General features: G+C 39.1%; 2 protein-coding genes across 4 annotated transcripts; both read right to left on the minus strand.

The window, feature by feature from the left end:
- Positions 1 to 4,279: 4,279 nt before the first annotated feature.
- Positions 4,280 to 13,641, minus strand: KRT40 (keratin 40). Of its 3 annotated transcripts, none has more exons than XM_055258805.1 (9): positions 13,553 to 13,641; positions 12,806 to 12,876; positions 10,407 to 10,854; positions 9,624 to 9,706; positions 8,882 to 9,038; positions 7,567 to 7,728; positions 7,362 to 7,487; positions 5,374 to 5,594; positions 4,280 to 4,866 (listed from the first exon to the last, which is right to left on the minus strand). In XM_055258805.1, the coding sequence occupies exons 3-9, from the start codon at positions 10,851 to 10,853 to the stop codon at positions 4,767 to 4,769; spliced, it is 1,296 nt and encodes a 431-aa protein (XP_055114780.1). In that variant the 5' UTR covers position 10,854; positions 12,806 to 12,876; positions 13,553 to 13,641; the 3' UTR covers positions 4,280 to 4,766. The 3 variants fall into 3 exon arrangements, with proteins under 3 accessions (XP_055114780.1, XP_055114779.1, XP_055114778.1); XM_055258804.1 differs by lacking the exon at positions 13,553 to 13,641 and adding an exon at positions 13,428 to 13,529; XM_055258803.1 differs by lacking the exons at positions 12,806 to 12,876; positions 13,553 to 13,641 and having other exon boundaries at positions 10,407 to 10,906.
- A 7,182-nt stretch (positions 13,642 to 20,823) lies between these two features.
- LOC129470432 (keratin-associated protein 3-3) lies at positions 20,824 to 21,565 on the minus strand. The gene has a single exon (XM_055258263.2). It carries the CDS (start codon positions 21,489 to 21,491, stop codon positions 21,195 to 21,197), a length of 297 nt encoding a protein of 98 aa, XP_055114238.1. The 5' UTR covers positions 21,492 to 21,565; the 3' UTR covers positions 20,824 to 21,194.
- Between the last annotated feature and the right edge of the window lie 2,453 nt (positions 21,566 to 24,018).

The following is a 24,018-nucleotide window of genomic DNA, read 5'->3' on the forward strand; positions in this document are numbered from 1 at the left end:
ACTAGGCTCGATAGCCTTGAGATCTTTAGGACATTTCTGTGATCTCTAGTTTTTGGCTATTACAAAAAAGCTGCTATGAACAATTGTGCATCTCTTCAATCCTTTTACTTTCAACCTACCTATATTGTTATATTTGAAGTGAGCTTTTTGCAGAATGTATTGTACAGTTGGATCATGCTTTTTTGTCCACTCTGCCAAGATCTGTCTTTTTTTTGATGTCTTTAGACTCTTTCCATTTGCTGTGATTTTCTATATTTAGCCTGTATTTTATTTATTGTATTCTGTTCGTTCCTTCTGTTTTTTGTTTGTTTCTCTATATTCTTTTTCCTGCCTTTCTGTGGGTTACTTGAATATGCTTTAGAGTTCCATTTTGATTTATCTATAGTGTTTTTGAGTGTACCTATTGGCATAGTTTTAAAAATAGTTGCTCTAGGTATTTCATGCTGTATTCATAACTTACCATAGTCTACTAGTGTTAACATTTTATCAGTTTAAGTGAAGTATGGAAAACTCACCTTTGTTTATATTCCTTTACTCGCCTCCATTTTAATATAATTATCTTAAATATTTTCTACACATATATTGAGAACCACATCAGACAGTGTTATACTTCTTGCCTCAACCATGAAACATAATTTAGAAAACTCAGGAAGAGAAAGAAATTTATTTAAATTAACCATATATTAATTTTTTATTATATTTTTTCCTGTCTGATCTTCCAAGTTTCCTTATTTTATAGTTTCGTTTGTGTTTAGGGAATTTTCTTTAGTCATTGTTTTAGATTGGTTTGCTGGCCACATCTTTTAAGCTTCCTTCATCTGAGAATGTCTTGATTTCTCTTTGATTTTCTGAACGATATTTTTAAAGGTTATGTAAATCTGGGTTGACAGTTTCTTTCCCTTTCTTTCTTTCTTTCTTTCTTTCTTTCTTTCTTTCTTTCTTTCTTTCTTTTTTTCTTTTCTTTCTTTCTTTTATTCTTTCTCTTTCTTCCTTCCTTCCTTTTCTTCTTCTTTTCCTTCTTTCCTTCCTTCCTTCCTCCTTCCTTCCTTCCTCCTTCCTTCCCTCCCCCTCCCTCCCTTCATTCCTTCCTTCCTTCCATCCTTTCCTTCTTCTTTTCCTTCCTTCCTTCTTTCTTTCTTTCTTTCTTTCTCTCTCTCTTTCTTTCTTTTATTCTTTCTCTTTCTTTCTTCCTTCCTTCCTTCCATCCTTTCCTTCTTCTTTTCCTTCCTTCCTTCCTTCCTTCTTTCTTTCTTTCTTTCTTTCTTTCTTTCTTTCTTTCTTTTCTTTCTTTCTTCCTTTTCTCTCTTTCTTTCTCTTTCCTTTCCTTCCCCCCCTCCTTCCTTCTTTCCTTCCTTTTTCTTTTTTGTCTTGCTCTGTCACCCAGGCTGGAGTGCAGTGGCGCAGTCTCTGCTCACTGCAACCTCTGCCTCCTGGGTTCAAGCAATTCTTCTGGCTCAGTCTCCCGAGTAGCTGGGATTACAGGTTCATGCCACCGCGCCCAGCTAATTTTTGTCTTTTTAGTAGAGACGGGGTTTCACCATGTTGGCCAGGATGGTCTCGATCTCTTGACCTTGTGATCTATCCTCCTTGGCCTCCCAAAGTGCTGGGATTACAGCGTGAGTCACCGCGCCTGGCCGACAGTTTTTTTTTTTTCTTTTAGCATTTGAAAACTATTGTACTACTTCATATTGGCTTCCATGGTTTATGGTGACATACTGCCATCAATTAAATTGTTTTCTTCTATTGGTAAGGTGTCATTTCTGTCTCACTGCTTTCATAATTTTTTTGTCTTTAGTTTTCAAAAGTTTTAATATGATATTTCCTGGTGTAGATTTCTTTGGGTTTATCATTTTTGGGGTTTGCTTGGTTTCTGGAATCTGTAGGTTTTTGTCTTTTGCCGTATTTGTAAAATTTTCAGTGTTTATTCCTTCAAATGTTTTTGGCTTCACTTTTTCTCCTCCCTTACAGAACTCCTCTGACATGAATGTTAGATCGTTTGATATAGCCCCAAAGTTCCCTGAGACGCTATCTTTTTAACACTATTTTTTTTTCTGTTTTTCAGGTCGGATGATGTCTATTATTGTATCATCAAATTCCCTGATGTTTTCCTCTCTGGCCTGCATTCTGCTGTTAAGCCCGTCCCCACTGAGGTTTCTCTTTTGGCTCTATGGTATGTTTCAGTTCTGAAATTTCCACTGGAGTCTTTCCATCTTCTTCATTGAGTCTTCTCTATTTTTGCACTTGTTGTAAGAGTTTATTGAAGCGTTGCTTATTGAAGCATTTTTATGATGACTGTTTAAAAATCCTTGTCAATAAGTAAGAGTATAACTGGATGTTTGTAACACCAAAGATACTTGCTTGAGGGGATGGACACCCCATTCTCCATGTGATTATTACACATTGCATGCCTGTGTCAAATCATCTCATGTACCCCATAAATATATACATCTATGTACCCAGAAAAATAAGAAATAAAAAGTTAAAAACCCTTGTCAGTTAATTCTAACGTCTTTTTCCTCTTGATGTTGGAATTTGTTGATTATCTTTTTTCATGTAAGTTGAGATTTTATGATCCTTGGTATAAAGAGCAATTGTTGATTGAAACCTGGACACTGGGGCATTATGTTATGAGATTCAGGATACTATTTAATCTTCTGTTCTAGCAGGTCTCCTCTGACACTGTTTTGGTAGGGGAAGGGGGGGCACTGCTTCATTCCTTCCAGGTGGGAGTAGAAATACAGGTTCTCTCCACTTTGCCCCTATTGACACCCAAGGGGAGAGCCCCCCTCATCACTGCTGGGAGGGAGGATTATAGACTCCTTACCTGGCCTCTGCTGATACCACCCTGGCCAGGAATGGCAGGAATATTTTGTTATTGCTCCCATGCAGCTTCCATTGACACTGCATGGGGGGTGGCCTTGGTACTGCTGGAGGAGGGAAAGAGTTCTGACTGTCCAGTAGGACTCTTGTGACACTAACCCCAGAGGAGAAAAGAAGAGCCTCACTGCAGCCTGTAGAGTTAAGTCCAGGCTTCCCGTGTGGTCTCCACTGACACCATGATGGTGGGACAGGGAGTGCTTCCACGCCTCATAGTAGGAATGAAAGTCCTGGATCTCTCACTTAGCCTTCCCTGACTCCACCCCAGCGGGGAAGTTTGAGTGCCTTGTTACAGCCTGGGAAGGATAGAAGTCTGGGCTCCCCACCTGGCCTTTCCTGGTGTGGATATGGGTGGGTGAAATGATATTTTCTGTGGTGTTTGGCTGAGTTGAGTGGTTAATGTCTAAAGGTTTTCTGCCTTTCTAGGCTGCCTCTTTTCTGGTTCTTTAAGCAGAGCAAGCTCTTTCTGTTTGTTTGTTTGTTCTGTCTGCACCTGTTGGTGTTTCTGGTTGTTGGTTTCTCCAGCTCCCCCTCTGGGATATATGAGATAAAAAGCTAATCCAGGGAGCCCACCACAGTGTCACTCCTGGGGTCTCAACATCTTTAGGTGGTTTGGCTGCTGCTTCTACCTTTCAGAGTCCTCTTATGTTTATTTGATATGTAATTTCCAGGGTTTTTAGGACGAGGAATATGGAAATATACATCATTCTGGAAGTTCTCTACCTTGTTTTTTAAATGTATGAGAATAATTATTCTTATAACCTAAATGTCCAATAACAGATCAATGTACCTTATGGTACATTATGCAACCAGTAAAATGATGGCTACAGGCTGGGTGCAGTGGCTCACACCTGTAAACCCAGCACTTTGGGAGGCTGAAGCTGGTGGATCACAAGGTCAGGAGATCGAGACCATCTGGCTAACATGGTGAAACCCTGTCTCTACTAAAAAAACAAAACAAAACAAAAAATTAGCCTGGTGTGGTGGCACACACCTGTAGTCCCAGCTACTCGGGAGGCTGAGGCAGGAGAATCGCTTGAACCCAGGAGGCAGAGGTTGCAGTGAGCTGAGATAGTGTGACTGCACTCCAGCCTGGGCGACACAGCAAGACTCTGTCTCAAAAAAAAAAAAAAAAAAAAGTGATGGCTACAATACAATCTTATGTTTTTATTAGAATTAAAAATGCTTAGATGACATAAATGAAAGAAAGATTACACAAGTGTGTGCATATGTTAGTATGATTATAGCTGTGTGGAAAAATCTATCATAAGAAAGAAAACTGGAAGAAAGTACCCTAGAATATTGACTATGGCTGTTTGGAAGATAAAATCATAAGTGACCTTTTGCCTTTTAATAAGCCAAATTTAAAAAAAGAGAATCTAGTACTTTTATAATAAAAAAATACATTTTATCATATTTTATTCCTAATTTTTTTTTCTCAGAAAGATACACACAACTATTTTCTAAGATACATGACATTTTGCATGGGTTTATTAATTTATTTGTATTTGAGGAGTTAAAAAATATCTTCAGCCTGGGTTTATGTACATTGAAAGTATGGTTATGGGTTTAGATGATTCCCTTGCCATAAAATGAATATTCTATCAACAGTAATCAGCCATAGAGCTATATTTACCACGCTAAAGGAATAAAACACGTTGTTTTATTTGAAGATGAGCAAGAATGCTTTATGGGCTCCCAGCATACCACAAATAAGCCGGAAGGAGAGGAAATAGTAAAGTAGAAAGACTGAGGATGCCTGGAGGGCAATTCCAGGATATGAGAGCCCCCTGGATTCGTGCTTCCGGTTTGGATGTCCCTGGTTGAAGCCCCATCTCCTTTCTATGACGCTGCTGGCTTTGATTCCTCTACCCTGCTGTCCTTAACATTCACGAACAGCAGTTTTCAACTGTGCAGATGACATAGGCTGAGCATGGCTCACAAGTGTTGCTCGAGGTGCATGTGGTCGAACATGAGTTACAGGAAAGCCTGGGGAAAAATCGATTTTAAACCAAGCTTAACAAGGGAATCTTGATAAAATGGCAACTCAGAAAAACCATGTCAAAATTTGCCCTACAAATTATGTTCTGAAAAAAACTCTGCAAAATAGTATTGATCGAAGCCTGTTTCTTCTCTGCACCCAGAATTGCCACTTCATGTTCACTGTAGCAGTGGCAGTTGAATAGTATTTTATATTTTTTCTTGATTTTGCAAATGTTATCTTAGGCCTATTCCTGATTTTCCTTTAGTGGAAAACAGGAACAAAGGGAGATGCCAGCATGAAATGTTACACTAATAATTAATCTGCCTTTAGAATATTTTTAAAATATCTCTAGTGTCATGTTCTTAACCTCAGCCACTTTTCAGCACTCTTTTAAGAAGATCCCTGAACACACTGGGGAGGTTTGAACTTGTCCAGACCTTGGGGAAACAGGATTCTTTTACATCAGCCTCTTTGTGACTCTGGGGGATTTCATGAGTAACTGTGGAACTTGCCTGCTGTCCTCACTGTCCAGCAGGCCCCGGTATGTGTTGATCTCACCCTCCAGCCGGGCCTTCACGTCCAGGAGCACCTGGTACTTCTGGTTCTGTCGCTCCAGGTCGCAGCGGATCTCGGCCAGCTGGTTCTCCACGTTATCAATCAGACACTGAATCTGGGCCAGCTGGGAGCTGTACTGGGCCTCGGTTTCTGCCACGGTGCATTCCAGAGATTCTGTCTGCAGGAGGAAACATTGTCCAAAGGACTATGAAGTGCAGTCTCTTAGGCCAGAGTGCCTACTTTCAAATTCCTGCTTACCCTTTTCTAGCTATGTGACCACTGGCAAATTATTTAGCTTCTGTGAGTCTCAGTTTTATTCTCTGTATAGTGGGGAATACAAAGTATTTGTTTCATTAGACGGTTGTGAAGATTAAGAGTTAATATGCGGGCTGGGCATAGTGGCTCATGCCTGTAATCCCAGCACTTTGGGAGGCTGAGGCAGGCGGATCACAAGGTCAGGAGATTGAGACCATCCTGGCTAACATGGTGAAACCCCGCCTCTGCTAAAAATACAAAAAATTAGCTGGGCGTGGTGGTGGGCGCCTGTAGTCCCAGCTACTCAGGAGAATGGCATGAACCCGGGGGGCAGAGCTTGCAGTGAGCCGAGATCGTGCCACTGCACTCCAGCCTGGGCGACAGAGCGAGACTCCATCCAAAAAAAAAAAAAAAAGAGTTAATATGCGTAAAGCATTTAGAACAGTGCCAGTCATACTGCCACTGTTCTACGTGTCAACTATCACTACCACCACTATGACTACAGCAATACATGACATATTTGTGAAGCTTAAGGACTATCCACAGCATATGAGAGGGAAGATTGAGTTTGGACTCTTGGCAGGGAGGGGTAGTGTAGTGCTGTTAAGAGAAGAGGCTCTGGATACCAGAGGCTGGGACAGGCATATGTGTGGTAAGGGGATGAAGAGAGGTTGGTTAATGGGTGCAAACATACAGTTAGACAGAAGGAATACATTTTCATGTTGGACAGCAGAGAAGGGTGACTACAGTTAACAACAATACACTGTGCATTTCAAAATAGCTAGAAGAGAGGACTTGAAATGCTCCCAACACATAGAAATGAGAAATACTTGAGGTGATGGATGCTGTAAATATCCTGACTTGATTATTACATATTCTATGCGTGTAACAAAATATCACATCTATGTAAAAAAAATTTACGAATATTATATATCAATAAAAATAAATTTAAAAAGAGAGAGAGAAGAGACTCTGGGATTCAACTGGCTGAACTCAGCTTCCAAGTTTGTCTCTTAGAATTGCATCCTTTGGAAGTTACCTAATCTGAGTCTCAGTTTTCCTTATCTGTGTCATGGAATAAAGGTATCTATCCCATAAAGTTACTGTGAAGCTTAAATGAGCATAGTGCCTCTCACAGGATGAATGCTCAGCTATCGTTCTTCTAGGTATTCTCCGCAGGGCCTAATGACATGCACACAGTGGTGCTTGACCAGAACTGGTTCATGTCATCTTGAGCGCATGGTGTTCTTGTTGCTTGAGTGGGGTGGGGTGCAGTGAAAGATAAGGTTGAAGTGCAGATCCTGGGAAACTGTAGGATGAAATGTTTGAAAATGATTCTTTGTTTTAGATATAACAGTGAGCCTGGAAAACTGGCCTGAATCAAATGAGAATTAAAACCTGCTGGAATGCTTAAGTGACCATGGCCCGGAGGTGTCTCTCTCGCTCTGCTTCTCCCTCCCTGTCTCTGGAGGCTGCCGCAGCATCAGACTCAAGCCCAGGAGCGAAGGTAAGGCATCTTAGAGGGACAATACAAGCTGTGGACCTGTCATTTCTGCTTCTATTAATAGCTGGGTAAACGGCAGTACTCGGGAAAGGCAAGGAAATGTGATCCTTGGATATGGAAGAGGGCTTAACATCTCAGGACCTGACTTATCAGTGACACAATGGGCACTGCCTTTGCCTCACGCACCAGGCTTTGCTGTGCTTGGAGCTCAATTTCCAGAGCATTGGCTGTGCGTTTCAGTTCCAAGATCTCCGTCTGGCAGCCCTGCAGCTGCTCCGCACTGGACAGTTGCTGCTGATTCAGCTCTTCTGTCTGAAACACAGGCACCATTAGAGAATTCAAAAAAGGCAGAAGTCTGTAAGCCTGACATTTTTTCAATCTGGGTGCTGACCTGAACAGCGAACCATTCTTCAGCTTCTCTGCGATTGTTGGCAAGCACCGTTTCATACTGACAGCGCATCTCATCCAGGACCCTGTTGAGGTCAAGGGTGGGGGCAGCGTCCAACTCCACACTGAGGCGGTCGCCAAGCTGTCCACGAAGCAAGCTGACTTCCTGAAAGTGGGATGGTGTAAAGAATGTCACAGAATGGTGGGGAAAAAATCCATTTGACATCCAATGGCATTCTACTTCTGTTTTTTGGAGCAGTGGGTAAAAGTGGGAGATTTTGATTCAGATTGCCTGGGCTGAATCTCTTTTCACCACTTAGAAGGGCCTCAGTTTCTTCGTCTGTAAAATGGACATAATAATTGTACATTTTTCCAGAAGGTTATTGTGAGATCTAGAAGGGTCAATCTACACATAATTAACTTACAAAAATTAATTATGGCACATAGTAAGCTGTCAATAAATGTTAGCTATGATTGTCATCAACAAATGTTCAAAGAGCAAATGTACTTTGTTACATCATTCAGTTTTTCCTTTTCTAGCTTTATCAATATATCAATTGCTTTATATTTTATGATTTTTAGAAGTTTATAAATGCGGAATATTTAAAAACACTGGTCCAGGTAGTGCACGAGTCTTTATCCCTTTTTTGAAATGGACTTCACAGTCTGTTTTTCAGCCTGATATTCATACCCTGTGGATTGGAGCTAGGGGTGGCATAAAGCCTCCAAAGAAGCCATTTGTGAAGTTACCTCCTCCACAAAGGCAAGGGCGGGAGAAGAGTTTGATTCCTTCGTCTGGCACTGTTTAGGGGCTATTTCACACCTTAAATCAGAGACACACTGGAATGATCAGGTTGAATAGTAATAATGCCTCAAGTAGTTTTTTGTTTGTTTGTTTCTTTGTTTTTTGAGATGGAGCCTTGCTCTGTCATCCAGGCTGGAGTGCAGTGGTGAGATCTCAGCTCACTGCAACCTCCGCCTCCTGAGTTCAAGTGATTCTCCTGCCTCAGCCTCCCAAGTAGCTAGGACTACAGGCGCCTGCCACCATGCCCAGCTAATTTTTGTATTTTTAGTAGAGATGGGGTTTCATCATATTGGCCAGGCTGGTCTCGAACTCCTGACCTTGTGATCCTCCTGCCTCGGCCTCCCAAAGTGCTTGGATTACAGGCGTGAGCCACCATGCCTGGCCCTGCCTCAAGTAGTTTTATTCCAGCTTAAACAACATCTGCCCAAATTCGATTTACAAACATCAACAGATCATCTGTCAGTGTAAGTACGTTACTCTCGGAGTCCTTCAGCTGAGTTGCCACTTTCCTTACCTCTTCATGGTTTTTCTTAAGGCAAAGGAGATCTTCCTTCAGAGACTCCACATGGGCCTCCAGATCAGATTTGCACAGGGTCAGTTCATCCAGGATCCCATGCAGGCTGCTGATGTCAGCCTCTAACAGCTGGCGAAGGGACAGTTCACTCTCGTACCTTTCACAGCATAAGAGAAATCCAACGCTTACTTTGCTGAATGCTGTGCAAAGTGTGGGGATACGTGGAGGATCGCTACATGGACTTCAGGAAGCCATGTGCATAATTTCTCTTAATTTCTAAGTAATGATAAATTCAAGCTTTTAAAACATTCTTAACTTTAAAATATTATATAGAGAATATTTGTGTGTGTGTGAGAGAGGGAGAGAGAGATTGAGAGAGAGAGAGAGAGCCATAAATTATTTTCAAATTAAAATTAAGGCCGGGCATGGTGGCTCATGCCTGTAATCCCAGCACTTTGGGAGGCCAAGGCGGGCAGATCACCTGAGGTCAGGGAGTTCGAGACCAGCCTGGCCCACATGGTGAAACCCCATCTCTACTAAAAATATAAAAATTAGCCAGGTGTGGCTGTGCACGCCTGCCTGTAATCCTGGCTACTCGGGAGGCTGAGGCAGGAGAACTGCGTGAACCCAGGAGGCAGAGGTTGCAGCAAGCCGAGATAGCACCATTGCACTCTAGCCTGGGTGACAAGAGTGAAACTCCTTCTCAAAATAAATAAATTAAATTAAATTAAATTAAACTTACTTTGACTTAAAGTCATCAGTGGCCAGTTTGCAGTTGTCAAGCTGTACAGCAAGTCTAGAATTCTCTGCTTTCGTGCATAAGATCTGGGAAGCAAGTCATTATGTGATAAATGATTCTTTGAGAGAAACCTAAATAAACTTCTATCCAACAGCTATGACATTAGTTATCTTTTGAAAGTCTTTATAAGAAAGTATAAAATAACCCTCAGCCTGCTTTCTTTATTAACCGTGTCACTTCATGAAGAAAAAAAGCAGCGCCAATTTAGAAACAAAATAATGAAATAAAAAGGTTTAGTTTTTTAATAACATAAGACATTTTGCAACATTCGCAGGCAGTTGAACACCATTAATGTTTTCTCCATCAGTAGTTTGTATTATGAGTATATCCTCTCCCATAATAATAGAAATTCATGAAGGAGAGAAGAAAATGATTACTAGGTAGTTAAAAAGATGGCATTTCATGATCCGTGTTCAGATAATGTAAAGGTTCAGTGTCACATACAAAAGTGATTTTGGATATAATACAGTTTTTCTGCATTCTATAGATGATGAAGGAAAAGTCTACAGGCAAGTTACTTTATTATCGTCACTCAGTAATCAGGGATAGCTCTGGGGCTGATGCCGAGGTTTTCTGACTTTCAGTCCAGTGCTCTCCCCTATGTATCATTAACTCTTAGAATTCTCCTTTCCCTTGGTTTCCTTCTGTAAAACAGCCCCTTCTAGTAGAAAGATAAAGCAAACCATAGATCGGGAAGGTGGAGCACTAGGGCAACAGGACACAGACCTTCTGTTGGAGATCTTCAATGGTGTTGAAGTAACGCTGATAATTCGGGCACACCATTGGGATATCCTGTTCACACTGTGCTTGGATCCTGGATTCCAGCTCTGCGTTGGTCTCCTCCAGGCTGCGCACCTTCTCCAGATAGTTGGCGAGTCTGTCATTCAGGAACTGCATCGTCTCCTTCTCATTGCTAGTGAAGACCCCATCCTCACACCAGGCACAGTTCCCCACCAAGCAGGAACTATTACAACTCCCAGTAAAGTAGCATGGCAGGAGGCAACCGGTCAGCCCGCGAGACCTGGATAGGAAGCTTGGAGTCTGACATTGGGATGTAGCACAGGCACCGGGGAGACAGGCTCTTTCCATGGAACAGCTTGAGGCAGGTGCACAACCGGAAGCCGTGGTACAGGACTCAGTAGAGCAGTGCGTGGAGGAGCAGTCAGAAGTCATCCTTCCAGAAGCAAAGGCAGAGACTGGCTGCAAAACTTCAGTTTCCTTGACTCCAAAACCCTCCTTCTCTCCTGAGAGTTTTATAACCCCCCAAAATGGGTGTTTACAGACTGCACCGGATGTTTTCTTTATCACTGATGGTGCCAGTTTTCGTACAAACATCTCATTAGAGCTGTTTATTTACTGAGGAAGAGTTTTATGCCTCATAAAAGAGGGATAACTTTAGGTTACCAAAGCAGGACCCACACCATTTCCATGTGCAAGACAAAACACTTATTTCAGAAAATCGTCATAGGAAGCATTGTCCTTTTGACAGAATAAGAAAAGAAAGAGAAAATTTGGCCAATCAATAATTATAGATACAACTCATTACAAATCAGGAAAATAATATGTCCACAGATTTTGATTCTGTGGATTGATTGCTTGTGTCCCCTTTTAAAATTGGTATTACAGCTCATAAAATGACAATTATTTGTTTGTGCCACCACCATAAAAATGGTCAGTGTGATTAGCAATCTTTCAATGCTTTTTGTGATCTCAGAGCATGTGCTGACAAGACTGGAGGAGTGAGCTATATATTGGGTTTAAAGTGTGTGTGTGTACAAACCATGTCTATCTGTGTACAAATGGAAAAGTCACTTTACATAACTGATAGGAATAACTTGGTTTTCTGCAGGCTAAAATATAAATTGGTTAGAGCTGGAATTATGATCTTTGATTTCCTGAAACTTGCCTTCTCCACATTTCTCACTTCTTATTGCTAGATAAGTTATACTATTTTACCTGTATTCCTAATAAGAGTGAAATATAAATTCTAAGTTATAACCTTTCAGTCCCTTGGGAATTCCTTAATGATTATACTTCAGAGTGGGGGCAAGGAACCCACAGGAGTCTTTTCTTCTGAGATGTAGAGCCTGTTTTCTCCTATTTATTTATTTATGAAGGTCTGAATTTCATGAAAATTAAAAATACTGGAACTTGGAAAAAAAATTCTATTTAGGTTCCAAATCAGTAATTCCACTGGATGAAATCTCTGGTGCCAAATCTGACAGACAGGAACTTGAGATGTGTAACTTTTTTGAATTCTCTCTTGGATTTCACTTCCATTATGAAGCATAATCTATTTCACTTTGCTTGGTTTTAATTGTTACATTTATCTCATTTTCAAAGGTGCATAGAGAAAATTGCCTCTAGAATTTTTAAGAACATTACAGGAAAAAAACACATTAATCTGAAAAAGTTAAAAATTTTTTTATCCAGAATAAACTTATTTTTCCCCTATTCTTGAGTGCTACTTCCTAGGTAGCTGATAATAGAAACCAAACCGAACCAAACCAGAAGAACATATGTAAGTGAGTTAAAATAGTCTCTTAGGATTTGTTACTCCCTGGGCAGAGTTGGGTTTGAATTTAGTGATTCTCTTTACACATCAACACTTATGCAAAAAGTTCTTAGAGTGTCTCATGGTATATTGACGCTGCTCTGCAACGAATATGAGTTCCAGGATTCAAAAACACTTCTGAAAAATTACAAATCTCTGAAAGAAAATTATCTTTTCACGGTAACCTAATGAGTCAAAAGAAAAATATCTTTGAAGAAAACCCATGTTTTGGTCGTCCATCACAGGTTCCAGTTAGCTAAAATGCAGTCATGTAAGTGCGAGTAAAATAAGAAATATTTCCTTTGTCTGGAACTAATTTCTAATTGTAAAGTATTGGTTACTGGTTATTGTCCTGCAGGGTAGGACTATTTATTTTGGTCCTGATTAATTAGGTAGTGTTGTATAATGATCTATAGCTATAGTCTCCATCGTAGAATATGGAAATCACCCAGAATTCATTTCTGTGGAGTCCTCCTTAGAGAAAAGAAGTCAGGCTGGCAGGACAAGAGGAAAGCAAAAAAAAAAAAAAAAAAAGAAAAAAAAAAGAAAGCAGGTAAGCTATAAGACTCACCTTCTTCATGGTCCAGGACACATGGCCCTCCTGCACAATATTCCTGCACCCAGCTATCACTAGACCTTCAGCTGATAGAAAAATGCAACTTAGCTCCCTGCAACCTTAGCGTTATCAGTACCGCACAAACCCTTTTCAGCACACAGCACAAGCACCATCCTGTAAAATCTCCAGCACGCCTTTGTCTTCTTGCAGACAGCCCCTTCTCTGCTGTGCTGCCCATTGCTTCCTTGCAACATATTTTCATACGTTCTCTAATACATCTGCCTTTCTTTACCTACAACTATCTTGATAAATTCTTCTTACCCCATGCCACCAGCCCCTGATAGTCGCTAATCACCCGTGAAAATTTTTATAGCATATCATCGTCAGAAGAAAGGAACATTGGGAATAGAGAAAAAGAAATAGACGTCATGAAAGGCCACGATAAAAAAAAAAAAAAAACCAACAACAACACGATAGTTTATTTTGTATAATATTATGCTCTTATCTTACAACATCCACCTAGGCTGCCAGAATCATTTTCCTAAAATACAAACCTGCTTTTCATCGCCCTCCACTTATGGAGTGCAAACTTTCTACCTTGGCAAATATGACCTTCCCTAACCTGGTGCCAATTTACCTTTCTGGGCTCACTTCCTGATGTTCTCTCTCACAAACCCTAAGCTCCGGCCATCCTTCAAGATTTGTAGGTACTATTTTCTTGGTCAAATGCTCTTCTGCTATTCCTTTCCTGGATGAATTTACATGTAAAGACTCAGCTGAAACGTCGTTTAACTGCCTCATGTGGAGATGGGGCTCCTCCCAGAGCACTTTGCACGCATCTCTGCTATAGCAGTTGTCTTGTTGCTTTTAACATTTGTGCGTCAGGTTATAAAAGTTTACACGAGGCTTTAAGAAATTTGGCTCAGGGCCAGAGCTAGTATCCGTGTGCAGCAACATGATTGATTTTCACTGTTTTGGGCAACAATCTAAATAACTTTAACAGTGCCTGGCAAGGCCCGGCTTGGGTTCAAGCTGCAGGGGAAACACACAGCTGGCCAGGCCACAGGGTGGTCAAGGTACTTTGTTTCCCAAGGCAAAGAAGGAAGTGGGGGGGGTGATCTGGGGGACCCTACAATATGATCAATCATATTGAATGACTTGGTCACTCTACATTATCCTTTATATAAATTGCTTTATTCAATTAGTTGATAGGATTAGCAAATGGATTTTTTCCCTCATCTATGTTCATGATAAATATTTCCTGTAAATTTCTTTTCTTCTAATGACCTTATTAGGTTTTGGTATCAAGTTACATACTGGGTTCACAATATGACTTGGCGCTGTGTCCCCACCCAAACTTCATCTCAAATTGTAATCCCCAAATCCCCACATGTTAGGGGAGGGACCTGGTGGGAGGTGATTGGATCATGGGGGCAGTTTCCCCTATGCTGTTCTTGTGATAGTGAGTTTGTTCTTAGGAAATCTAATGGTTTTGTAAGTCTGTGACAGTTCCTCCTTCACACGCTCTCTCTCACCTGCCCCATGTAAGAAGTGCCTGCTTCCCCTTCCACCATTATTGTAAGTTTCCTGAGGCCTCCCCAGCCATGAGGAACTGGAATTCAATTATACCTCCTTCCTTTATAAATTATCTAGTCTCAGATATTTTTTCATAACAGTGTGAGAATGGAGTAATACTGTTCATAAATTAAATTGGGAAATGTTTCCTCTTTATTTCATGAGATTCTATAAGATTAGTGTTATTTCTTCCTTAAATGTTTGATGGAGTCCAGTGAGGTCACCTCTTCCAGGAGTCTCCCATGTGAAAAAGTTGTGTTTTGTTTTTAACTAGGAAAAAAAAGTCTGGGCGTGGTGGCTCAAGCCTGTAATCCCAGCACTTTGGGAGGCCCAGGCAGGCAGATCACTTAAGGGCAGGAGTTTGAGACCAGCCTGGCTAATATGCTGAAGCCTTGTCTCTACTAAAAATACAAAAATTAGTTGGGCATAGTGGCGAACACCTGTAGTCCTAGCTTTTCGGGAGGTTGAGGCATGAGAATTGCTGAAACCTGGAAGGCAGATGTTGCGGTGAGCCAAGATCACACCATTGCACTCCAGCATGGGTGAGAGTGAGACTCCATTTCAAACACACACACACACACACGCACACACATACAAATATATATATATTTGCTGACCTCTACATCAAATATTAAAAAATATCAAATTGCTTACCTCTACATATAGAAACCCCACAATGCTATTCAGTTGTTCTATTTCATTTTGTGTGAAATTGCATTTTTCAAGGAGTTTGTTCACTTCACCTAAGTTGCAAAAATACTGAAATAAAGTTGTTCATAATAATCCTTATCATGAATTTTAGTATCTGTAGTGTCTATAACTTCTCACTATTTAATTTCAGATATTGGTAATTTGTGTTTTATCTCATGCTTCCCCCATTAATCTGGCTTGATGTTCATCAGATTAATACTAATGTATTGTTTATTTCAAAGCTGCTGAAAGAGTAGATTTTTGATGTTCTCACCATGAAACAATGATAAGGTGCTTAGGTGATGGATATGTCCATTAGCTTGATTTATCTTTCCACAATGCATACATAAATCAAAACACCACATTGTACCCCACAAATATACATATACATAATTATTATTTGCCAACTAAAAAATAACTAAATAGAAGTACTTTATGAATCCTTTCAAAGCATCAAATTTTAGCTTCATTAATTTCCTCATTGTTTTCTATTTCATTGATTTCTGACATTATGTTTATTATTTATTTCTTTCTCCTTACTTTGAATTTTAATTGTTCTTTTTCTATTTAGTTGAAATGAAAACTTAAGTGATTGATGAAGATGTAAATGAAGGTGATAAAGATGTAAATCTTATTTTCTAATATAATCATTTGCTATATATTTTCTACTAATCCAATGCTGTGTGTATCCCATAAATTTTTAAAATCTTGTGTTCTCATTATCATTCAGCTCATAATATTTCTTAAGCTGTACTGGTATTTATTATTTGATCCATAGGTTATTAGAACTCTGTTGTTTGATTTTCAAATATTTGGTGATTTTTCTTTTTTTTTTTTTTTTTTTTTGAGACAGAGTCTCGCTGTCGCCCAGGCTGGAGTGCAGTGGCGCGATCTCGGCTCACTGCAGGCTCCGCCCCCCGGGGTTCACGCCATTCTCCTGCCTCAGCGTCCCGAGTAGCTGGGACTACAGGCGCCCGCCATCTCGCCCGGCTAATTTTTTTGTATTTTTAGTAGAGACGGGGTTAACATATTTTGTTAGATTTTGGAATTTATGGAGACAAATTTAATGGCCCAGAATATAGTCTATTTTGGTGAGAGTTCCTTATGCATTTGAAAAGAATGTATATTCTGCAATTGTAGGGGGTAACATTCTGTAAATGTAACTGGGTAAAATTGTTTGATACTATTATTCAAATCTTCTTTATCCTTAGTAATTTTCTTATCTGTTTGTTCTCTCAGATCCTGACAGGGGATATTAAAATCACCAAATGTGATTTTGGATTCATCTGTTTCTCTCTTGACTTCTGTGATTTTTTGCCTTATTTATTTTGAAGCTCTGTTATTGGGTCATATTTTTATGGATTATAGGACCACCTGATGAATTTTCCCTTTTTCATTATGAAATATCACCTTAAAAATTATCTAATATTTAAATGACCAAACTTCTTTCTTATCATTACTATTTGCATGGTATGTCTTTTTTTCAGACTATAGCATTCAATTTTCTTGTGCTTTTGTATTTAAAATGAATCACTTTTATTTTTTATTTTTTTATTATTATTATACTTTAGGTTTTAGGGTACATGTGCACAATGTGCAGGTTTGTTACATATGTATCCATGTGCCATGTTGATTTGCTGCATCCATTAACTCGTCATTTATCATTAGGTATATCTCCTAATGCTATCCCTCCCCCCTCCCCCAACCCCACAACAGTCCCCGGAGTGTGATGTTCCCCTTCCTGCATCCATGAGTTCTCATTGTTCAATTCCCACCTATGAGTGAGAACATGCGGTGTTTGATTTTTTGTCCTTGCGATAGTTTACTGAAAATGATGGTTTCCAGTTTCATCCATGTCCCTACAAAGGACATGAACTCATCATTTTTTATGGCTGCATAGTATTCCATGGTGTATATGTGCCACATTTTCTTAATCCAGTCTATCGTTGTTGGACATTTGGGTTGGTTCCAACTCTTTGCTATTGTGAATAGTAAAATGAATCACTTTTAAACAGCATAGTGTTGGGTTTTCTTTTTAAATCCAGTCTGACATCCTCTGACTTTTTATTGGAGTGCTTACTTTATATTTAATGCAATTATTGATATGGTTGGTTTAAAATCTACCATCTTGCTATTTGTTTTTTATTTCCATGTGTTTTTGCTTCGTTTCCCTTTTGTTCTCATCTTATCTTATGCCAAACATTCTACTTTATTTTCTATACTAACTTTATAAGTATATATATTTTAATGGTTTTTTCTAAAGGGTGGGGTAGTTCTCCCAGGATTATGAAATGCATCTTTACATTATTACAGTCCACTTGGAATTAATACTGTAGCACTTTATGTAAAATGTGAGAACCTTAACACAGTAGAGTTCTTTTTGCTCTTTTCTGTTCTTTGTGCTATTATAGTCAAATTGCTTACTTCTGTATGTAGAAACCCTACAATGCCATTGTTTTTGCTTTAAATAATTGTCTTTTAGAATATTGAGAAAAGGAAAAAGAGAAAGTCTCATATTTTATCCATGTATTTACCATTTTCAATGTTTTTTTTCCTTCCTGAAGGTGTGAGACTTCATTTTGTATAATTACTCTTTTTTTTTTTTTAATTTTTTTTTATTTTTTATTTTTTATTTTTTTTGAGACGGAGTCTTGCTCTGTCACCCAGGCTGGAGTGCAGTGGCGCAATCTCGGCTCACTGCAAGCTCCGCCTCCCGGGTTCACGCCATTCTCCTGCCTCAGCCTCTCCGAGTAGCTGGGACTACAGGCGCCCGCCACCACGCCCGGCTAATTTTTTGTATTTTTAGTAGAGACGGGGTTTCACCGTGGTCTCGATCTCCTGACCTCGTGATCCGCCCGCCTCGGCCTCCCAAAGTGCTGGGATTACAAGCGTGAGCCACCGCGCCCGATTACTCTTAAAATTTTTTTATTGTGGCAAAATACAAGTAACATAAAATGTACTATCTTAGCTATTTTTAAGTGTACAATCCAGTGGTATTAAGTACATTCAAATGTTGTGCGGGCATCACCACCGTCCTTCTCCGTAACCCTTTTCACCTTTTAAAACTGAAACTCTGTTCCCTTTAAACAACTGCCCATTAACTCCGCCCTTGTGTGGTGGCAAACACTGTTCTACTTTTCATCTATGATTTTTTTACTACTTTTAACTACCTCATGTAAGTGAAAGCATATAAGTGAATAGTATCTTTTTGTGACTGGCGTACTTCACTTAGAACAACGTCTTCAAGGTTAATTCATGTTGTGGCATGTGTCAGAAAGTCGTTCCCTTTTAGGGCTGAATAATATTCCATTGTGTGGATGTGCCACATTTTGATTATCCATCCATCTATCAATGAACACTTGTTCGTTTTCATATTTTAGCTATTGCGATTATTGCTGCTATGAACACAAGTATACAAATGTCTTTTAGAGACCCTGCTTTCAATTCTTTTTGGTATATACCCGGAAGTGGAAGTGCAGGATCATAAGGCAATTCTACATTTAATTTTTTGAGGAACTGCTATATTGTTTTTCACAGTCACTGTACAATTTTACCTTCTTACCAGCAATGCTTAAGAGTTCCAATTTCTCCCTCTCTCTCTCTCTATATATATATATATATATATATTTTTGTTTGTTTGTTTGTTTGTTTTGAGACAGAGTCTTGCTCTGTCACCCAGGCTGGAGTACAGTGGCGCCATCTTGGCTCAGTGCAACCTCTGCCTCCTGGGTTCAAGTGATTCTCTTGCTTTAGCCTCCTGAGTAGCTGGGATTACAGGAGCCCACCACCACGCCCGGCTAATTTTTGTATTTTTAGTAGTGACGGGATTTCACCATGTTGGCCGGGCTGGTCTCAAACTCCTGACTTCAAGTGATCCGCCTGCCTTGGCCTCCCAAAGTGTTGGGATTATAGGCATGAGCCACCACACCTGGCCGTTTTGTTTTTTTGTATTTATTTATTTATTTTATGGCAGCCATCCTAATGGGTGGGAGGTAGTATCTCATTGTAGTTTTGATTTGCACTTTGCTAATGATTAGTGATGTGATGCTGAGTACCTTTGCCTGTGCTTATTGGCTATTTGTATATCTTCTTGAAGAAATGTCTATTCAAGTTCTCTGTCCATTTCTGAACTGGTTTGTTTGTTTTTTGTCGTTGAGGTAAAATTACTCTTAAACCAAAAGGACTTCCTTAGTGTTTCTTATAGTGTAGATCTTCAGGCACTTAAAAAAGAAGCCAGCTTTATTCACCTAAAAGTGTTTTTATTTTTCTTTAATTTTGAAGGTGGTTTTTGCAGACTGTAGTGTTCACAATTTTTTTTCCTTTAGGACCTTTTAAATGAGGTTTGATTTTCCTCTGACATCCATTTTATCTGAAAAGAAGTCAGACATCCACTTTTTCTTTGCTGCCTTCTATTTGATTTTTTTTCTTAATTGTTATTCAGCAGTTTGACTATGATATGTGTAGGTGGTGTGTGTGTGTGTGTGTGTGTGTGTGTATTGCAATTATCCTGCTAAGAGTTTGTTGAGATTCTTGAATATGTGGGTTAATAAAATATGTCACCAAATTTTGAAAATTTTTTCTTTTATTCCCTCCCAAATTTTTATTTCCTATTCTTTAACTCCTCTCATTCTGAGACTCCAATTTCATCCTCGTTTCACCACTTGATACCTTCCCACAGGCTTCTTAATTTCTTCAATTTTTTTTCAATCCTTTTTTCTACCTGGCTAGGCTGGAACCTCAAAGTGTGTTAATAGTGAATGACCTCTGGTATCTCCATTCAGCTTCTAATCACCCAGCAGCCACTCTTTGCTATGCCTGATGGAATTTCAGCGAGCATATTTGCAACTGCACCTTCTGTAAGTACTTGAGAACTTTTACACAGTCTTCTTTACTTACCTATGTATATCTTCTTCCTCTCCAGAATAGCTTTCCAAACTCCATTTAGATATAGCTACTCGTGTTGCAAACATGACATGTGTAGAGCAAGAAGAACAGAGTATTTCCATCTTGAATTCTCTCCTCCTTCTCGGCTCCTAGGCTCAACTGGTCACATAACTCCACTGTCTAGTCTGTCTTTGATATTTTCTTTTCCTCCATATCCCTTTGATGACTAGCTGCAGTCAATTCCTCTTTGACTATATCTTTCCCACTTTACCCCCATGACAACAGTCTTCATTGTTCTCAATTTTATGATCCCACAGCACTTTACTAATACTGCTGGTAGAACACATCTTTTTTTATGATAACACAGCAATTGGCATTTGATAGATAATTATTAACTGTAAGAAGAAACAAATGGATGTTGTGTTTGTATTTGCTTCACCTGCCAGATGGTTAGCTTATTTTCAGCAGAGACAATAAAACACAGGACATACAATAGGCATTTAATAAATCTTAGTTGAATAAATAATGACATTATTACAATTTTTTTCATAAATAGATCATGTCATCAGGATTAGTTTATATATATTTTGTCATATTTGGTGTCTGGGTAATGTTCAGTATTTCTCAACCTGTCTGAAACCATTTTTTGGGAGGACAAGTCAGGAAGTCTACTTTCAAATATGCTGATGTACTAGACCATCTTATATGCAAGGATGTTTAATTTTCTTAAAACAGCAAGAACAGCAAAATTAAGAAATATTTGTCCATACTGCCACCATTTTCAGTTTCACTAATATTCCCAGTTTTTCTTAAAATGCCAATGTTCAGAGTTAAGATACACATTTAACGAATGAACAGAAATAAACATAAGTAATTGTAGACATTTGTGCTATGCCAGAGATGTAAAATTTATTAGGATAATCATGAAGAATTTCCTTAATTTCCAGAAAGATACCACCCAAGACTGAAAACAGAATTCCCAAAGCACCCACAGAAAGAGACACTTTAATATGAAGGAATCAAATAGCTTCAGGAAGCTATAGGCATCCACCGATTCAAACTGCAGTTGGTTATAGCTGAATGGTCATTGAAAGTTTCTTGGTCTCTATTTTTTTGCAGGGGGTGATTGTGATAGTACCATCCTTGTTCCAATTTCTAAAGCAGAGTACGTTAGTTGTAGGTACTGAGATAGGTGAACGCTAAAGCTTCTATGTTGACTTTTTCAATCTCAGGCACTGAGCAAAGTAGCCATCCATTAGCAGCCTCTTGGGAGGCAGGGCTCACAGCAGGGCTGAGTGAAGGTGGTGAGGTTGAGGGTCTCCAGGCCTGGAGTTGGCTGGCAGGAGTTGAGCAGGAAGCAGGTGGGCACGCAGGGCTGAGGAATGTAGCAGGGTGGGGGACAGTTGTCACAGCAGGTGGGCTCCAGTAACCAAACTGTGTGTGGGCAGGTGCTGGGCAGGCAGACTCCACAGCGGCAGGATTTGTCGAAGGAGCAGATGGTAGTGGCTGGTCCGGTGGGGACACTGCAGCCGCGAGAAGCACAGCAATCCATGGCTATCGGAGTCTGTGGTATTTATGGGTTTGATTGAAAAGAAGGATAAGGCTTCTGAGGTGTGAATATCTCTCCTTTCTCTGGGCCTCTTATATACCCTCTCCACTGGGAGTTGGTCCAGCCAAGAGGCTTCTTTCCTGGTTCTTGTTTATGTTAGTGTACCCATTATTCTTTAATTTGTTTGACATTTAGACTCTGTAAAGAGTCCCCATTTTCCTAATTAACTTTTATTTGAGTTCATTGCTAAACCTGAACTGATTACCCTTGCTATTTGTCACTGGAACACAAGCTTTATGAGGTATCACCAAAGCCTTCTGTTATTATATTTTCAACACCAGCCCTGCTGGGGAATACTGCATGACAGTGAGTCTGTAATATGTGGGCCTGCTCTCCAGTGCTGCTTTATTTTTAATCTGTCACTTTATCTATACCAATTTGTCTGATAAAGTATTCTTGTTTTAAAGAGTTGAACTTAATTTTACTTTACTTTAGCTGTGAGGCTTTTGAAGATCAAAATTACATTAATGTGGAGAAATATGCCATTGAGAAATATGGAAAAACTTTAAAAAACACTTATTATTCTAGTTTTTTACTATAAAAATTTTGTATACATTTGTTTATCATTACATTACATTACTGGAATCATATTGTGCATAGGTTCTGAAACTTGCCTTTGTGTGTGTATATATAGATATATAATTATCTTATATTTTAAAGGATATTTGATAGTGTTGCTTTTAATACTTCTTAGCATTTATTGTATAATTGCACTTCTATGTTACTTTAAAATGTTATATTATTATGCATTGAGGTTATTTTCAACTTTTCTCTACAATAATTTTGGCAACAGAGCACCTCTGTATATAAATCTTTGTGCATATTTTTGATTATTTCAGAAGCAGAATTAATTATTTGGTAGAATTATAGGGGCAAATGTTAACTTCCAGTATTTTTAACGCCTTTCATATCATTGCCATACTGTTTTTCAGAATGGTTCTATTTACCTATTTTTTTTCAAATTATCTATTTCCACCAGGTGTGTTTGATTAAGAATTCCCATTTCCTATACCTTTGACAGATACTTTATTTTAAAGGTGTTTTCCAATTTTGTGGGTGAAAAACACAATTTTATGATTGTCGTGTCTGTATTTCTTTTATAACCAACTAGGTTGAAATATTCCTTCATATGCATATTGGCCATCTGTCTTCTATTGAGAGTTGGCTTGCTTTGTTTCTTTCACTGCTAATTGTGGGCAAATTAAATTTTTAGCTTCTGTCTATATAGGCTAAATAAAATAATAACTTAAGAATACAAAACTAAAATTCAAGTAAAATTGTTACCAAAGGAAACTTATGAGCCTGAGCTAGATTAATCTGTTGACATTTGATTTCATTTTCTCTCTCTCTTTTTTCTTTTTTACAAGGTATTGCATTTTTTCCTGAAATAAAATGTAGCTGTCTTAGGAAAGACCTGGTTCTAGTACCAGTAGGCTATTTAGACTGCAGGCGTAGTTCAGTGTTTAAGAGGGAGCACAAGGTGGGCTTGTGGCCAATATCATTTACACACCTCAAACCATTCCCGCTCAGCTTGGTCTCATGTGTCCTGCAAGCCATGGTTCTTCTCACATTCTTCCCACCTCCTCCTTTAGGCACACCTGTTGAGTGGTGCATGGTGGTGTGCATGTTTGTATGTTTTGGGAATGGGGACATATAGTCAAGAGGACCACATGAGGAGTCAGAATAGCTCTTGACTGTTCCCGGTGCTGCTGGTTATCTTCCTTGTTATGGTAAGTAATTCACTTTTAGGAGCTTCATCTTTTCTCTCTGTGAAATCAGGGTAATACCATGCATATTCCTCCACTCAGAAGATTATTGTGAGGTTCACATGTGATAAAAAGGGTGAAAGCTCATGGACAACCATATAGTGCTATGCAAAAATAAATTATTATCATGATTGAAGCAAATTACAGATCAAATTCAGGGCAAGGTAAAGATAAAAGAAACATAGTCAAAAGAAAAGAAAAAGAGATGAAGGTAAGTAAGAGAGCAAGCTTATAGGAAAGAGAAAACATTTATATTGGAAGTTTATACAAATAAATAAATAATCGCATCTACGATTAGAGAAAGTGGTTGGCATATAAATTAACAAACTTAAAAATTTGAAAAGCTCTCTATGGCTTTGCTTGAAAGAGAGCATTCATGATATCTTCTGGTTCCTGGACTTTCCCCAGATTTATCTTTGTATGAATACCTGCCAAAGTGCGCACCCTTTTACTTGGGACCAATTAGTATTTCACTTATTATTTAAAAAGTAATTCAACAGACATTTACTGAGCAGTTACTATGTGCCAGTCACTGTGATAAATGTTGGATTTATAGCAATAAACAAAATAGGCACCATCCTTGCCCTCATGAAGTTTATAGTTTGGTGGAAGAATTTTTCATACACGTAACATATGATTATAAGTTGCTGCTATTACACATTATAATAGGAAAGAAAAAGTAAAAGACAAAAAATAAAAGAAAA

Source organism: Symphalangus syndactylus, chromosome 20 (assembly GCF_028878055.3).
Source record: "Symphalangus syndactylus isolate Jambi chromosome 20, NHGRI_mSymSyn1-v2.1_pri, whole genome shotgun sequence".
Classification (NCBI taxonomy): Eukaryota; Metazoa; Chordata; class Mammalia; order Primates; family Hylobatidae; genus Symphalangus; species Symphalangus syndactylus.